The following is a 19165-nucleotide window of genomic DNA, read 5'->3' as shown; positions in this document are numbered from 1 at the left end:
AGGTAAATGTAATAGCAATAGTGCCTCTTCATGTTCTAAGTGAGTCAGCTGAAGTAAAAAGAGGTTAAAAGATTTGTCCAAAGTTAAAGAGCAAGTTTGTGAAAGAAGTAGGACAGGATCTTTATCTTCACACTCTTCTTTCCATTGTTAATTCTATTTATTGTATCACTGTTCAGATGCTTATAAAAATTACAAAAATGTTTATTTAAATGATAATTACATCTTTTTTTAGTATTATTGTTTCATTTTCTTTTATGATTTAGGACCAAAATAACATTGAAATTATACCAATTGGTTGCTATAAACAAAATGTGATGTATATTTAGTAGTCTAACACCCCTAAGGTAGTTCTAAACTTGCAAAGTATTTGAGTGATGGCAAACTGAACTTTCCAATTTCCTTTTTCAGTACATCTTATTATTGTTGTTATTGTTATGTGTAACTGAGTCTCCAGAGACTCAAGTGATACTAAGAACAGCTCTGAACCCTGTCCTACCCCGAGGCAATCTCACTGTCTTTAACACACCTGCCTCTATTACTCTTGTCACTTTATCAATCCATCTCATTCAGGGTCTTCCAATCTTGTGTTGTCCCTCTACCCTTCCAAGCATGATGTACTTCTCCAAGGATTGGTCCCTCCTGGCAACATCCCCAAAGTATGTGAGGCTGAACTTCAAATCCCTTGCCTCCAGGGAGAAACTCGGATTCATTCTTTCCGTGACAGACCTGTTTGTTCTCTTGGCAGTCCACAGTATGTTCAATATTCTCCAGCACCACAACTCAAAGGCATCAATTCTTTCACTCTCATCCTTACTCATTGTTTAGCTCTCAGATGAATAACAAGTAATTACTCTTACTATTATGTGATATGCATCTGAGAGGACCATGCTTCTCTGTAAGGAATAGCACCTACTAGCAACATGCCCAAAGTATGTGATCTGGTATCTTTTCATCCTTGCCTCCAAAGAGCACTCTGGCTGCACCCTCTTGTTTGTATATTTGAAAGTCCATGGGATGTTCAGTGCTTTTCTCCAACACTACAGCTCAAAGGCATCAATTCTTCATCTGTCATACTTACTCATTTTCTTGATCTCAGATGCACAGCAAATGATGTAAAGACCATGGCCAGAGTCAGACACACCTCAGTCTTCAAACTGACATCAGTACTTCTTAATAATTTGGAGAGGTCCCTAACTGCAGACTTTTCTCAGTACTATGTGGCTCCTGATTTCCTGACTGCTGGTACAGAGGGTGTTAACTGTGGATCCAAGTAAGAAGTTGTTGACAGTTTGAACCCCTTTTCCATCCATCATTATGCTCTCTATTTGTCCAGTGGTAAGAATCTTTGTTTTCTTGACATTGAGATGACATTTATATTGAAGGCTGCATTTCTTGATCTTACACAAAAAGTGCTTCAAGTTCTCCTCACTTTCAGCAAGCAAAGTTGTGTCATTTGCATAATGCAAGTTATTGATGAGTCTCCCTACAATCTTGATGTCACATTTTTCTTCATTAAGTCCAGCTTCTTGAACAATTTGTTCAGTCTACAAATTGAAAGCAAATGTTGGAAACAGTGAAGACAGAATAACAGTTGAAATATATGGACTTGGTGATAGAAATGAAGCTGTAAAGAGAATGACTGAATTTTGTATTTATAATCATTTAATTAGTGCAATTACCTTTTTAAAAAGACACAAAATGTTAACTTTACATGATCTCACCTGATGGGCTGAACAGGAATCAGACTGACTACATCTGTGGAAGAAATTTTTGGAGAAGCTCAATACTGGCAGTCAAAACTAGGCAAGAGTGGACTGTGGGTCAGACCATCAATTACTTACATGCAAGTTTAAATTAAGGCTGAATGAAATGCAAATAAATCCAGAAGAACCAAGATGTGATCTTGAATCAATTCCATTGTAATTTCAAGATCACCTTAGGAAGAGGTTTGAGGCATTGTACATCAATGAAAACTGGATGAGTTGTGGAATGGTATCTAGCAAATATATAATTCATGGTGAAAAAAGATCATTACAAAGACCAAGGGGAAAAAATCTGAAATAGATGTCAGAAAAGACTCTAAAAATTGCACTAGAATGTTGAGAAGCCAAAAGAAAGGGAAAACATGCTGAAGTAAAAGAGTTGAACAGAAGATATTTCATGCCCCTGATTTGCTGTAAGAGCTGAGACAGTAAATCCCAGGAAGACAGTCCTAGAGAAGAAACTCAGAGACAAGGACTGTCCTGCAGAGCAACCAGAAAGACAAAGCCTCCTCTTAGAGCTGGTACATGGAATTTGGACATAGAACCTCCTCAACTATGAGATTTATCTGTCAGTTTGTTGTATTGCGGTACTGACTGGCATATTACTCATTCCACTATAACTTGGTTATCTGTATTGTGGCTTGTTGATTATTGTTCTAATTAGCAGAACAGTTGTCTGTCAGTTGCTGAACTAAGATAACTTGTGGGTGCTGAGGCAAAAAGATGTACCAATCGTGTGCAAAATGTCAGAGGAGTCACCCATAATAGACATAATAGACATGTTTTAGTAGAGCTACCAGATTAAAAGGACTAGGAAGTAGGATTGGTCATCCCCTTCTGAAATAGCAGAACTCTGGAGAACCCATTAACAATACATGTAGTAACATAATATTAGTAGCAGATCCCAGATTGGAAGTCAGTCAATCAATGGGAAGAAACAGCTGCAAACATCCTTTAATAGAACATGAAATATACCTAGTATAAAAATTGGAAAACGAGTTGTGCAAAATGAAATGAAATGCATGAATATCTATACTAGTACAGATTAAGTGAGATTGACTGAATTTGGCCACTTCAAATCAGACAATCACATAGTATACTAGACTGGGAATGGAAAAAGAGAGTAAGAATGGTGTTGCATATATAGTTAAAAAGACAACTGCCAGTTCTATCTTGAAGTACAATGTTGTGAATGAGAGGATATTATCTGCACACATCCAAGAAAAACTTGTTAATATGACTATTCTTAAAAATTTATGGGTCAATAGCTTAATACAAAGAGGAGAAGATTGAAGATTTTTATTAAATTTGCAGTCCAAAATAGACCAAACATGCAATCAAGATGTGTTAATGATAATTACTGATTGGAATCAAAAGTTCAAAACAATGAAGAAGGAAGGGTAGTAGAAAAGGTGACAGAAATGAGGGTGGAAATAGAATGATAAATTTTGTATATTCAGTGATTTATTCACTGCAAATGCCTTTTCAAAAAGCATAAATGAAAACTTTACACAAAGATCACACCAGATGGGCTGCATAGGAATCAGACTGACTACATCAGTGGCAGGAATCATTGGAGACGCTCAGTATCAGCAATCAAAACCAGGCCAGGTGCTGACTGTGACACAGATCATTAATTGCTCATGTACAAATTCAAATAGAAGCTGACGAAAATTAATACAACCCACGAGAGCAAATATACGACCTCAAGTCTAGCCTTTGTGAACGTAAAAGTCATCTTAAGAATAGGTTTGAGGCAATGAATGCCAATGATCAATTATCAAAGACTAGATGACTTATGATACGATATTAAGAATATCATCCATGAGACAGTAAAATGTCAATACAAAGACAGAGGACAGAGAAAAAAAACCCAAAATAGATGTCAGAAGAGACTCTAAAAATTGAACTAGAGAGTTGAGAAGACAAAACAAAGGGAAGAGATGCTAAAGTAAAAGAGTGTAACAGATGATTTCAAGGGAAGCTTGAGAAGCTAACAGAATGTGTAGACACCTAGAGTTGGAGTATAAAAAGGGAACAACTCACTCAGCATTTCTCACACTGAAAGAACTAGAAAACAAATTTAAGCTGTTACGTTACAATATTTAGAGACACTATGGCAAAATGTTGAATTGTCCAGGAAATATCAAAAGATGACAGAAGGAATATGCAGAAGCATTGTACCAAAAATAAATGGCTGACATTGAAATATTTCAGAAGCATCATATTATCAAAAGCCAGTGATAATGAAGGAAAAGCAGCACTGAAGGAAAAGGCAAAATATAAGGCCCTAGGAATTGATCGATGTCAACAAACATGTTTCAAATGACAGATATGACCCTGGACTGACTCACCAGTCTATGACAGAAAATTTGGAGGACAGCTGCCTGGCCAACTGAATGGAAGAGATTCATGTTTTTCCCATCTCCAAGAAAGATGATCCCAGAGAATGGGGAAATTATCTAACAATATCATCAATATCACAGGCAAGTAAAATACTGCTGAATATCATTTAAAAATGGGTAGGACAGTACATATAAAGAAAACTGTCAGACATTCAAGTTAGACTAAGAAGAGACACTGGCACCACTGATTTCAGAAGGATCCTGGCTGAAAGCAAAGAATATTAGAAGAATGTCTTCTGTTCCTTATTATCACAAGACATTTTTGACAGTGGATCATAACAAATTATGGCTAACACTGAAAGAAAGGGAATCTCAGAAGATTTAATTGTGCTTGTGCAAAACTTATACCTAGATCAAGAGGCTATTATGTGAATGGAGCAAAGGAAGACACACGCTTTAAAATTAGGAAAGGTGTGATTGCTCAAACCGATTACTGTAGATGCTACCAAGTCATCTGGATAAAGATCTTCAACTCCTTTGCCATCCCACTCTTCCCAAGCACTATGCCCTTCTCCAAGAAACAGCCTCTCCCAAGAATATGCCCAAAGTATGTGAAATGAAGCTTCGCCATCTGTGCCTCCAAGAAGCACTCTGGCGGCACGTTCTATAAGCCATATGTAATTGCTCTTTTGGCAGTCCATGGGATAGTCAGTACTCTTCTCTTACACCATAGTCCAAAGGCATCAATTCTTCTGTCATCCTTATTCATAGTCCAGCTCTCCACAACAGAGCAAATGACTGAAGAGACCCTACAGTCTGAATCAGGTGCATCTTAGTAAGGAAAAGAAAATGATGTAGATAGTAGTAATAGGATCTTCTTATAGTTCCCCTCACTCTGAGAAGCAAGGTTGTGACATCTGCAATAACAAAGGTTACTGATGAATCGTTCTCCAATCCTGATGTCAGTCCAGCTTCTTGAATAATTTGCTCAGCATACAGATCGAATAGATAAGAAGGAAGCACACAACCCAGATACACACCTTTCCTAATTTTAAACCATGTGTAGCGATGGGAAAGTCGGCTGTCAGGGACCTCTCCAGGGTACTAAAGAGCAATGGTGTCACTCTGGAGACTAAAGTGTGTCTGAAACAGGCTATGGTCTTTGCAATCACTTGTTATGCATCAGATAGTTGGACAATGATTAAGGAGGATAGAAGGAGAATTGATGCCTTTGAGCTGTGGTGTTGGAGAAGAGTACTGAATGTACCCTGGACTGCCAAGAAAGCAAACAGATTCATTCTGGAGAGGGTTAAACCAGGCTGCTCCTTGGAGGCAAGGATTCTGAGGCTTCGTCTGACATACTTTGGGCATGTTGTAAGGAGGGAGAGGTCCTTGGAGAGGGACATCATGCTTGGGAGGGTGGAGGGACGGCGCAGAAGAGGAAGACCCTCTATGAGGTGGACTGATTCAGTGACTGGGGTAATCAGGATGGGTGTGTCAGAGGCAGTAAGATTGGCATAGGATAGAGCAGGGCTTAGGGCTGTTTTACATAGGGTCGCTATGAGTCACAAGCAACTCGATGGCACATAACAACAACAGTGTCCCTTGATCTGTTCATACATCAGCCTATTGGTCTAGTTATAGGTATCACATGAGCACAATTAAAAGTTCTGGGACTCCAATTCTTTGCAATGTTAGTCATAATTTGTTATGATCAACACAGTCAAAGGCCTTTACATAGTCAATGAAGCACAGACAGACATTCTTCTAGTATTCTTCACTTTCATCCAGGATCCATCTGACATCAGCAATGAAATCTCTGGTGCCACAGCCTCTTCCAAATCCAGCTTGAACTTCTGGCAGTTTTCTATGTACTTTTCTAGTCATTTTGAATGATCTTCAGCAGTATTTTGCTTGTATATGGTTGCTGCTGGTGGTGGTGACTGTCATTGGGTTGAGCATGACTCACAGCAACCCTATGAACAAAAGGCCTGAAGCTGTTCTATAACTATCTTCATTTATCAAAGTCCATAGAGTTTCCAGAGGCATGTTGTTTAGTTCCAATGCATATGACATTAATGATATTTTTAGATAATTCCCACATTTTTTTGGATCATCTTTCTTGAGAATGAGAATAAATAAAGATTTCTTCCAGTCAGTCAACCAGATAGGTAGCGGTCCTTCAAATTTCCTGGTAGAGACTAATGAGCATGTATGGGGCTGCATCTGTCACTTGAAACACATCAATTAGTATCCCAATGATTCCTAAGGCCTTCCCCATCTCCTTCCCCCCCACCTCCCCGCCCCAATCCCTTCATGCAGCTTGAACTTCACTTTTTATTACCACTGGCTCTTGATCATATGGCACTTTTAGCTAGGGGTCCTGTATTATAGTTGGCCCATGTATAGTTCAGGAGTCATACAGAAATCTGCCATGTTTATTTAAAGAATCTGAGGCTTCCTTTTGTGGTCTTCTTTCTGGGACTTCTTCCTTTATTTAAAGCAGGTGTGGTTGTTGCAAAATCTGTTCTTCTACTCAATAAGCCTACAGATTTTAGTGGTTAAGTAGGCCAAGCTGGTATTGTCCTTCAGGTTAAGAATTGCAAAATGCAATTCTCTGTGCTACTCTTTTCTTCCAAATGTCAGTCATGCTCTATAATCTGTCTGTTTTCTCTTTTGCTGTCTGTCCTAGTTATTTATCAAAGTACTGACCTAATAAGAATTATTGAGCAATATTGAAAACAAAGTCTCCACAAACCATTTTAAATGCTGCCTCTATGAGACTGAAATTTCACAACTATTGTCCTTTGAACTGTAGAATAGGCAAAATGGAACAACAAAATAATTACTATGTAAAATAGATTTAATTAAATGTATTTCCTGTTAAACAACTTATAAATTGTAGAAATATCTCAGTGAATAAGAAAAGTTCATAATTTTAATTAGTTTTCTTGATTCCAACTTTTTTGTCACAAATTAGTTTTAGTGAATTTATTAGTGTAAAGATAAACATTTATTTTAAAAAGTTAAAAATAATTTGATCAACATAAAATGTGAAGGTATTTAATATCAGTAATTTTTATTGGAGATACCTTAAACTTTTAATATAGAAAAAGATTATTTCACAAATAAACACAGAAATGTTTTAAAGTTGTGTTTTAAGTTCAACAATATGTCAGAATAATGACCTCCATATCAACTTGGCATGACAATATTAAAGTCTGCACATGTATTTTTTATATTAAAAATACTGGAAGCAAGAGTGGCATCCATTTCCTAAACAACATGCCTCTGGCTGTGAATTTTGATAAATGGCAATGGTTGTGGAAGGGCTTCAGGCCTTTTGTTTATGGGATCGCTATGAGTCATGCTCAACTCAACAACAATCAACAATAGCAATTAAAAAATATATGGTAGAAAAAAAATATATGGTAGATATTATGATGCTTTTATATTTTATATTTTCACATCTATTAAAAAAACAATCTTTACCTTTAATTGTGAGACAATGAATTATATGGCAATTGTTATAGGAAACAAGACAGGCTCAGTGGCAACACTGGTTTGGGAATAAAGAGACTTAACTAGTCTTTAGTTCATAGACAAGTTACTGAAATCTGAGTCCCTGTTATGAAGACTAAAGCAAAGGGTACATTTGAGAAGCAACTGCTGTGATACTGCTGTGATGCGGGTTACACAAAACATATTTAAAAAAATAAGTGCTTCTTTGTAAACATGTATAAATGCACATATTATGAAAATACCAAGAAAGCAAAGACATTGGTAATCTATGCTTCTCTTTATGGCAAAATTTGGTATGAACATGTATCTTCATACTGAAATTACATACTAAATTGGGAAAAGAAAAACGTGAGATATTTCCTTGTTTGGAATGTCAATGATAATGTCTCTGGCTAAATTTAATATATGATGTGGCTTTTCCATTGAACATTTTGTTCTAGATTGAATATAGCTAGCAAAATAATTGCCCATAAATAGCATATATTATGCAATAAATTTATTCTAGTTAAAAAAATCTCTTTAACAGAAAGCATTTGGAAATAGTTTTATTTAGTTCTTTGGTATTTGGCCATCTGTAAATATAAAAAGATTTTATTTTTAAACACTTTTAGTAGCAATAATTAACACTGTGGTTTAGTTTTCCATTAAAATAGTTGGTTAAAAAAACCCATTTTACAGTGTCACAATATACTTTGTATGTCTATTAGTAAAGAATAGTAGAGGAAGTTCATTTTACTGATGTCAGAGAAAGTATAGTAATCTGCAGAATTTTAGCCCAAATTTCTGCATAGAGATATTATGTAATAATTAGTAAGTGAAATAATAGAGCATTGATCTATATATAGGCAACAAAAAATAGCAGAAAGACAGGTACGTTTAAACTATCTTTTCAAGGAGAGCCAAGAATTTTTCCCTTTACTAGATCAGAATGTTCCAATGTTGAGAGGAAAATTACCTACTCCACATGCTACAATGGTAATTCAAAGTTCTGTTAAGAAAGAAAAAAAGAGACTAGATGATCAAAAACACTTCAGAGGAAAAATACGTACCATTTTTTGCTATTTCTTATATTTGAAGGTCACTGTATTTTTCCCATCATTCCAATGGGATGCCAATCCCCTGAGGACAAGCTAACGCAGGAATGGGCTCTCAATTAAGTAAATTGTCCCAGAAGAGAGAAAGGGAGAAATTAAGACAAAAAATGCAAACACTAGCCTACATGTTTAAAGGAGGAAATTAGTTTGCAGTTGTATTCACTTATGTGCATACTCTAAAGACTGTTCTCCAAAACTTATAAACTCACTGCTGTCAAATTGAAATTGACTCATAGAAGACCTGCAGGTGAGTTTTCTTTATATGTGAGGAGACTGACCATTTCTTTCCAGAGGAGCAAGTGGTGAATTTGAAATGCCAGCCTTTGCTTGGCAGTACAACTTATTACCCACCAAGCCACCGGAGCTTCTTTTATTTTCACTAAATACACTTTTTTTTTCAATTCCTTAACTCAAGAGAGCTAGAACCATCCTTGATGAAGCTAACTTAAAAATTAATATTCATATATTTCTCTTTCTCATTTTTCAAGTCTACTTGGATCACACCACATTGTTATCATTTATTGAACACATGTACCATGTGTTGCATGTGTTGTGTTGGGTATCATTGAAACCAACCCATAGATGACCCTCCAGTGGGTATTCAGAGGCATTTAATTGCACAGGAGCACACTGCCCATCCTTCTCCCACAGAGTAGCTAGTGGCCTTGAACCATGTACCTTTGAGATTGCAGTGCAGCTTCTTGTCACTAGGCCACCAGAGTTCCCTTTTATGAACCATATAGGCTAAATATTTTATAAATATGTAAGCCTTATAATTAAACATAGTGATGCCATCATCTATATTGATACAAAACTTTCTGAACAGTCTGTCTCTAGGATTCTTTCTAATCTATTTTAATAAGAATACTGAGTAAACTAAATCTGAAATTTTCTTTCCTTTCTTCAAAATCATTGGAAACTTTTCCTAAGTAATTTAAAATGTGAGTCCTACAAGTTTACAGGCTTATTTCCTATAATAGCCTCTTGACTTTATAAAAAATAAACTTTAAAAACTGTCTTTATTCAGGTTTCAAAGGACTTTTACTCACCTTATAAGTATGTGAAAATTGGAAAATGGAAAAGAACTGATATATGTAAATTGTGCTGTTGGCAAAAATGACTGAATATATCAAAGGCTGCTACAAGAACAAACACATTAGTCTTGGACAAAGTGCATTCAGAATGTTCCGAAAGCAGTGCAAATGGCAGACTTCAACCCATTATCTTGAATATGTTATCTGATAAGGCTAATTTTTAGGAAATATTATTCTATCTGGTCTGAAATAGACTGAAAATATTGAAAGTAATAGCAAGTCAATATAATATTTCAAAAAAGAACATGTTACTAGAAAAAGAACAAGTATATCAATGAACATGTAGAATGCATGTAGAAGTGTGTCAAAGATACCAAAAAAATTACTAATAAGGTAATTAAAACTGGCAGGGATAGGTTTATTAATAATTTGGGCTGAGACTGTCAGTGGAACCATTCCATACATAAATATAAATAAGTTTTTAATTAAAAAATTATAAATAATGAAAAATGTCTGATTATGCAAATAAAATATATTCATGGTAGTACTACGAATTAGCATAACAGGTTTGGAAAATAATTTAGTATCATCTGGAAAAGCTGAAAATAGCATTCTTTGAAATGCAGGGATTAGATTCCTCAATATGTACCTCAGAGAAACTCTTACACAGAATGCAATAGCATTGTTTTGGGGGTTTTAATTTTTTTTCCTTTTTTTGTTGTTTTTGTTTTGTTTAATTCTGATTTGGAAGCAACCCAAACACCCATCAACAAATGAGTGGAAAGAGAAGCTGTGGTATATTCACACAATGGAATACTAGGCAGCACTGAAAAACAAGGAACTCATAAAATATTATACAACTTGGGTGACCCTGGAAGACATTTATAGCACTGTTTTTTAACTGCCTAAATTGGGGAAAAAGTCAATGTCCATCAGCTATTTTGTTGTTGTTAAGTGACAGAAAGTTGCCTATGATTCATAGTGATTCTATTGAACAACATATATGAACCTTGTCCTATCCTGTGCCATTATAATTTCTGACATACTTGAGTCCATTGCTACAGTCATTAAATCAATCCATATCAGCAAGAGTGCTCCTCTCTTTCACTGACATCCCATCTTTCCAAGCATGATGTCCTTTTCCAAGGACTGGCCACTCTAACAACACCTGTAAAATGTATGTGAGACAAAGTTTCACCATTTTTGCCTCCAAAGAGGGCTCTGGTTGAATTTTCACTAAGACATATTTGTTTGTTCTTTTGGCTGTCATAGGCTATTTCATACTCTTCTCCAACATCACAACTCAAAGCATTGAATCTTCTTTACTCATTTAGTCAATGCCCAACTTTCAGATGTATAAACAAATACCTGAAGAGAGTATAGCTTTAATCAGACGGACTCTGGTTTTTAAGCTGACAGGAATGCTTCTTAATACCCTGTAGAGATTTACTAATAGAATTAACAGATCTGAACTCTGTGTTTTCCTGTGTCATCCTCACAGTCACTGACACACTTAAGCCCACTGATGCTATCACTGTGTCAATCCCTGGTTGAAGGTCTTCCTCTCTCCTGTCATCTCTCCACCTTCTCAAGCATGATGGCCCTCTCTAATGAATATGCTCATCTAGCAACTTTCCCAAAGTATGTGAGAAAAAAAAATGTCATCTTGGCCTCCATGGAGTCATCTGGCTACACATTTTTCAAGACAGATATGTTGTTCTTTTGGCATTCCATGGGATACTCTTCTCCAACACTACAGTCCAAAGGCATCAACTCTTCTTCTGTCATCCTTGTTCAAGGTCTGGTTCTCAAGTGAATAACAAGATCATGGCCTGAATCAAGTGCACCTTAGTCCTCAAAATAACATAACTGCTTCTCAATTATGTGGAGAAGTTCTTAAATGAAGATTTTCCCAGTGCAATACTCCTCCTGGTTGTTTGACTGCTAGTATCAAGTGTACTGATTGTGGACCCAAGTAAGAAGAAAACAAATGATTGTGCATGATGAATCAATTCAGATGAATACCCAGTGAAATATGTCTTTTGACTTCTTGACTCCTGGTGTCAGGAAAGTTGATTAAGCATTCAAGCAAGTTGAAATCATTGACAACTTCAGTCTTTTTGCCACTTATCATGATTCTATTAGCCAAGAGAAAAGGATTTTTGTCTTTTTGATGTTGAAATTTAATCCATAGTGAAGACTGTGGTCATCGATGCACAAGTGTGAAGGCAAGTGTGTCAAGTCCTCTTCAGAAAGCAAGGTTGTGTCATATGTAACACAGATTTATCGACGAAGAAAGCTATGACTCTGACAAAGACAAGAAAGACCAAAATGGATGTCAGAAGAAACTATGAAAATTGTACTACAATGTCGAGAAGTCAAAACAAAAGAAAGAAATAGGAAGTAAAAGACTTGAACATAAGATTTCAAAGGGCAATGCAAGAAGACAAGAAAGTATTATAATGCAATATGCAAAATGTTGGAGCTAGAAAAATCAAGTGGGAAGAATTTGTTTGACATTCCTCAAACCAAAATAACTGGAAAAAAAATTCCAACCTTCAAGTTGCAATACTCAATTATGCTGGGTAAATTCTCAAACAATTCAGGAAGCATCAAAAGAAGACAGAGGGAATACACAGAGTACCAAAAAGAATTGGCTTACACTGAACTGTTTCAGAAAGCAGCATATTATCAGGAACCAATGATGATGAAAGCTGTTGTTCAAGTTGCACTGAAGATATTGACAAAAAAATAAGGCCCCTGGAATTGATGGAATACCAACTAATATCTTTCATCAAACAGATGCAACCCTGGACATATTAACCAGTATATGCAAATAAATTTGGAAGGCAGCTAGCTACCTGGCGAAATGATTAGAAGAAATACATAAAATCCATATTTGTTCCCATCTCAAAAAAGACGATCCAATAGAATGCGGATATCACTGCATAATATCAGTAATATCACATTCAACTAATATCTTACTGAAGACTATCCATAAACAGCTCAAACAGACATTAACAGAAAGCTCAAAGAAATTAAAAATGGATTTAGAAGAGGCCATGGATGTAATCAACTATAGGATTTCTCAACTAACACAATGGAGAATTTTATAGCAACAACAAGTATTTAAAAATGTCTTAGTAGGAGGCAACAACATGGAAGTTTCCTACAAATAACATTAAATAAAGAAAAATAAATAAAATAAGAAAGACTGTCTATGATATGATTCAATTGAAATACAGTTAAAAAGAAGTAAAAATAACTTATAATATTTAGGGATATCCACATGGCACATAAACCTAATGAAACGTGAATATCTAATAATGATTAAAAACTCAGGATATTGGTTATAGCTAGGGTGGATAAGTATTCACTTATCTCTTAGTCACTATCTTGCCCTATTATGTGCCATACTCAATCTCTGCCATGCTTGAGCTCAGTGTTACAATCATTGTATCAATCCATCTTGTTAAGGGTCTTTCTCTCTTTCTCTGACCATCCACCTTTCCCAGAACAATGTCTCTTTCCAAGGCCTAGTCCCTCCTGGCAAACATGCCCAAAATATGTGTGATAAAGTGTCAGAATCCTTGCCTGTAAGAAACACTGATTGTGCTTTCTATAAAACATATATTTATGTATTTAAAACTCTCATGCTGTGCCTCATGCTGATCCTCTAGAGGGCTTTGAGAAGCTATAAATCAAATGGGAAATTACTCATCTTTCTCCCTTGAATGTATTGGTGAATTCTATCAGCTCCCTTTAGGTGAGCAGTGTAATGCCTGATATCCTAGGCCACCAGAGCTCCCTCTACTTACAGGAATTTAAAAAAAATTGTTAAAAAATAACCAACATTTCTGAAAATTAAACCATCTGGATCTAGAGTGATAAATATACATTTGTTTATCTAAGGGAGATCTAAAAATCATTAAGTCTAAACACCCATTTTTCCCCCTAAAAAAGAATATAAGTTCTCTTTAAGTGAACAGTAGCACCAGTTGCTCACTCAGTTTCCTAACCAGAAAACTGAATCAATTATCAAGTACTATTAATCCTATCTTTTTAAGAAATAGTTCTGAGTCAACTTCTTTAGGCTCACTGTCATTATTTTAGTTCAGATCTTAATCATTTCACACATCCAGAATCCTACAATGTAGTTTCCTTTCTTCCAGTTGGAATCTCTTTACCAATAAACTCATATTTTTTCTGTTGATAATAGAAAAACTTTTAAATATTATGCTACTTTCTGTCTTAAAGATTTCTACCTTCATAGATTTCAGGATAAAATCCAAACTTCTTAACATGCCTAAAAGTGTACATATCAGGAGAACTAGTAAAGATTAATTGCTCGGCTCCTAACAGAAAGGTTAATGGTTGAAACTCAGTGGATTTTGTGTTTTTATTTTTGTTAGGTGCCTTTGAATTGGCATGATAGTCAGCAACTCTATGCACAGATTTGAACCCTGCCCTATTCTGTGCCACCTCATAATCTGAGCCCATTGTTGCAATCACTGAATCAATCCAGCTCATTAAAGGTCTTCCTCTTTATCTGACCCTCTCTACCTTTCCTAGTATGATGTCCTTCTGACAACATGCTCAAAGACAGATTTGTTCATTCCTTTGACAGTCCATTCAGTATTATGTGCCAACTACACTGATTTAAGGAAGAATTAAGCTGGCCAAAAGTCAGGCAATGTAAATCAATAAGAGCTCAAGCTTTGAAAACTCAATTGAAGGCTGCTATGAATCAGAATGGAATGGATGACCGCGAGTAAGACAGACTGCTACATCTTCATCCAGTAGAGTGAAGTGACTAGTGTATTTAAACTACTGATTTTCATTTAGCATCCAAGCATGTAACACACTATGCCACCAGTGTCTCTTTTTTCTACACTGAACTTCATTTTTATGAGTTTTCCTCTTTTAAACACTTTGTTTTTGTTTTTGTTGTTATTGTTGTTGTTGTTATGTGCCATTGAGTCTCTTGTGACTCATAGCAACGCTGTGTACAAGAGCCCTAGACCCTGCTCTCTCCTGTGCCAACCTCACTGTCTCTGATACACTCACTCCCACCACTCCAATCACAGAGTCAAAGCAGCTCATCAAGGGTCTTCCTCTCCTGCGCCGAGGTTGTTAAATACTTTACATATTTTTTCACAACTAGGAGTTCTGCTGTATTAAGTATTTACAGTCTTGAGCATTTCTATTCTGTCTCATAGAGTAGCTATGACTCAGACTTGATTTTAAAGCACGGGATTTTAGTGAGTTTTATTTTATATAATCAGGTGCTCCAAGTACTTCTATAGAGTATGTTATCATTTAACATATTGTGTTAGGATTATAAGGCAAATAGATTTAAATGTTATATTGTTTATGTAAAAGTCATTACTATTAAAAAAACAAAAACAAAATCACCCCAAAAATTTCATCACTATTGAGGTTGCACCAACTCACAGGCTGACCCTTCAGTGAGTTTCAATGGTTCAAAATCACACAGGAGTATACCACTTATCATTCTCCCACTAAAATGCTGGTGGAATAAAAGCACCAGAGAGCTGCAGTCTTTGGGTTAACAGAGCAACTTCCTGAGGGGTAGGCCACTAAAGTCCAATTACACATTTATACATGTATTGACTACTTAAGACAAGGTTTCTAGAATTTAAAGTACCCTTCTATATTATAAAATGATTTTCAAAAGTAATATACTTATGTTATTTTGATTCTCTAGCCACATTTAATTACATTTTAGGTAAGTAATTACTAAATATCAAACAATTAATTTTAGCAACTTTGTCATTCTTAATTTCCATTTCATAATCAGAAAACTCATTAGATCAAAGCTTCTTTCTAATCAAAATGTTATGTAATTATATGAAGTAAAAATTCTCTTGATACCTCTTTTTTACAATTATATTGCTAGAATATAATTATAGTAACAGTCCTAGATATTGACTAGACATAAAAGAAAATTCCTGGCATATGCAATAAATAGTGCATTATTGTTAACAATTAATGGGCTAACCCTATTTTAACAATGAAAACAGAGGATTATTTACTTAGATATGAATTCCTTAAACTTGGTGTATAAAAGTTCAAATCAAATTAAGATTGTTGTTGTTGTTGTTGTTGTTATGTGCCGTTGAGTCGCTTGCGATTCATAGCAACCCTATGTACAACATCCCTAAACTCTGCTCTGTCCTGTGCCAATCGCACCGTCTCCAGTACACCCATCTCCATTATCCCAGTCACTGAATCAATCCACCCTACCAAGCATGATGTCCCTCTCTAAGGACCTGACCCTCCTTGCAACATGTCCAAAGTATGTTAGATGGAGCCTTAAAATCCTTGCCTCCAAGGAGCAGCCCAGTTTGACCCTTTCCAGGATGAATCTGTTTGTTTTCCTAGCAGTGCATGGTACCCTCAATACTCTTAAAATTTTAAAATGCCACCTTTAAAGTACTGTTTGTCTTTGATGAGTGTTACAGAATGGTTAAGGAGCTCTGGTGTCCTTACTAGGACATAAGGAGTTGTGCTGCCAACCAAAAGGCAGGAAGTTTAAATCTACCAGCTGCTCCTCAAGGGGAAAACTGTGTAATAATCCTCCTTGCAATTTATAGCCTCAGCAAATCTGCTGGAGGGTCAGCTTTGAGTCAGTTCCAACTTGACAGTAATGAGCTTTTTCGAAATAGAATTCTTAAACTTCATTTATAGAAAAATAGTAAATTGAGGTCACATTAGATTGGAAATTTATGAGTAAAAATCAATTCATAGCAGATCCTCCAATGGGTTTCCGATGCTATAAATCACATCGGAGGAACATGAAAATAAATTTCTCCCTCAGAGCCAAGACACTGCCTTTTGAGTTAGCAGTGCAGCTCCCTCTGGACAAGATCAGTGGAGGCCCATCACATGAGAACAGCAATCAAGAAAAAATGAAAGTCCAGTGTGAAAAACAATGTCTATGAGCTCTGTAAGTATAAAATAAAAATTAAAAAAAATTCATGAAAGTAGTGTAAACAAAGGACTATGTTATGCTATCACTGATAAATACCATCAACTTGGAATTAACTCCTAGCTAACTCGCCAGAGGGTTCTCACAGGCAGTAAATTACCCTGGAGGAGACTTGCCTATCTTTTTCCCATGGAGCAGTAGGTGGATTAAAACCCAGTGTCTTTTCAGTTGGCATTGTATGTCCTTACCCTAAGGTACCAGAAAGTCCTCACATATTGTATTAGAAGAATAATATTCCACAGGACTTGGTAAAAATATAAGATCTATTTCTTATTTGCTGCATTGTAATTCTTTTCAGTTAAATTGACATAGCCTGTACTCTATTTCTTTTTTTAAGATTTTCATGTAAGGTTATAAAGAACTTGGATTTCTATTCATTCATTGTTGTACATTTTCCTCCCTGCCCTCCCTCCGCCACCCCCAGTTCACTTTTTTCTTGGCATAAAAAGTTCTTTAATTGTTATATAGTCATGTCCACCCACCCCCCATCCCCCCGAGCACTTTACTATGCAGCTCTTATTCTGGATTCCTGTCATGCCAACAATACCTAATTATGTATTTCTTTTATACAGTTCTCTCCCTCATCTGTTTCAATGCTGTGTATATTATTTATCCCCTCTTTTCTTAGTTTCCCCCAAACCTCCATGTCAGTCCTGTTTTCTAACAGTGGTACTATGCAGTACAGTGGTACTATGCTGTATTTGTCTTTTTGTGACTGAGATATTTCACTCAGCATGATATCCTCCATGGTCACCCATTCTGTATAATATTTCATGAGTTCTTTGTATTTTAATTCTGCATAATATTCTTGTGTGAATATATCACAGATTCTCTATCCATTCATTTGCTGACAGGCATGTGGGTTGTTTCTAACTCTCTGCTATTGTGAACAAAGCCACAATAAACATGGGTATGCATCTATCTGCTTGGGTGGTAGTCCTGGTTTCTTTGGGGTATATTCCCAGTAGTGAAACTGCTTGGTCAAATGGTATTTCTATCTGCAACTTTTTGAGAAAGCACCATACTGCCTTCCATAGTGGTTGCACCATTTTATACACCCACCAACAGTGAATAAGGGTTCCAATTTCTCCACAACTTCGCCATAATTTGTTGTTTGCTGCTGTGTTGAATTTTGCTATTCTTACTGGGGTAAGATGATATCTCATAGTTGTTGCAGTCTATTTTAAAGGAAGCAAGGAATAATTAGCAGAATGCTGATTCCTAATTATAAAAATAATTATACTTACTGAAGAATTAAAGAGAAGAATTATAGTTTATTTTGCACACTAATGGTGATACATAATATGTTTGGGGTTTTCTTCTCAAGCAGATTTTTTTAATCAATTAAACAGGAAAGGGCTCTGTGTTGATACTTGTAATATTTTTCTCAGAAATGTAATGTTAAGGGAGGATAAATTCTGTGAGTGCTTATCTATTCAATTAGGTTAACTGGGGATTAAAGAATGTCCTAACATATCTAAAGAGTCAATTGTAAAAATAAAAAACAATTTCTGAGAACCAGTCTCCTTTATCAACATACTTAACCATGTTAATATACTAAGCAAGTTTTTGTAGAAATGAAAAACGTCATACTTTACCTTGATTTCTTCTATTTCATCAGGTACTATCTTGTACGCTGATATAGTCCCACCCAATCTGAAATAAGGAGAAGAAAACAATCTCAAAATAGGTAATTGTATATTAAATAATATAGAATATTTCTTTAATTAGCACAAGACTACTATCAATAATTATTAAATGACTACACCAATAATCATGAAATAACAACCATTTTGTGTTTATGTTATCCATACCTTACTAAAAAAAGAGGTAAATAATGACTACTGATAAAACACACATTAGATTTTAAAATATAACTAAATTTTGCTAATAGTTATAACAGTACTAAAGTTGTGAGTTTATGTGCTTTCTGTTAAAATTGACATGTGCTGTTAACTAACAGTAGTTGTGTTGCTTGTGTCTTTTGAAAAAATAATTAAAGAAGGAGTCGGATAGATGTGTGTCACAGTTATGGCCAAAGGAAAAGGATGTAAGCTCAGGCCTTAAAAACAGTCCCAAAAGTCTGGGATTACAAATAACTTCATTTATATCTGTTTTCTTTGAAAGAGTGATGCCACTAGATGTTATATTCACTAATTTGAAAAAGCAGCTAAAATTTATAAAGTACTTACCACATGCCAAGCACAGTACATAGTTAATTTCATTCTCACAATTACATTCAGTAATTTTTCCCATATAAGTAAAGGAGTTAGTAAGTAAGTATACTAATTAAGACTCAATAAGTGCAAAATTGTTGTTGTTTTTATGTGCCATCGAGTCGTTTCTGACTCATAGCGACCCTATGCACAACAGTTCTAAACCCTGCTCTATCCTG

At 35.6% G+C, this 19165-nt stretch overlaps 1 protein-coding gene across 1 annotated transcript in view; it reads right to left on the bottom strand.

Annotated features, from left to right (window-relative positions):
- LOC102844647 (gephyrin-like) overlaps positions 1 to 19165 on the bottom strand; it is a gene marked incomplete at its 3' end in the record, with an annotated part of 706808 nt that overhangs the window by 444955 nt on the left and 242688 nt on the right. Inside the window, exon 3 of the mRNA XM_006891835.1 lies at positions 18369 to 18426. Within this exon, the coding sequence (XP_006891897.1) occupies positions 18369 to 18426 (58 nt within the window). The remainder of the gene's footprint in view (positions 1 to 18368; positions 18427 to 19165) is intronic.

This window comes from Elephantulus edwardii, unplaced genomic scaffold (genome assembly GCF_000299155.1).
Source record: "Elephantulus edwardii isolate Elephantulus edwardi_28Jun2011 unplaced genomic scaffold, EleEdw1.0 scaffold00104, whole genome shotgun sequence".
In the NCBI taxonomy this organism is placed as follows: Eukaryota; Metazoa; Chordata; class Mammalia; order Macroscelidea; family Macroscelididae; genus Elephantulus; species Elephantulus edwardii.
The sequence above is the reverse complement of the archived record's forward strand: the minus strand, read 5'-3'. Positions and strand labels throughout refer to the sequence as shown.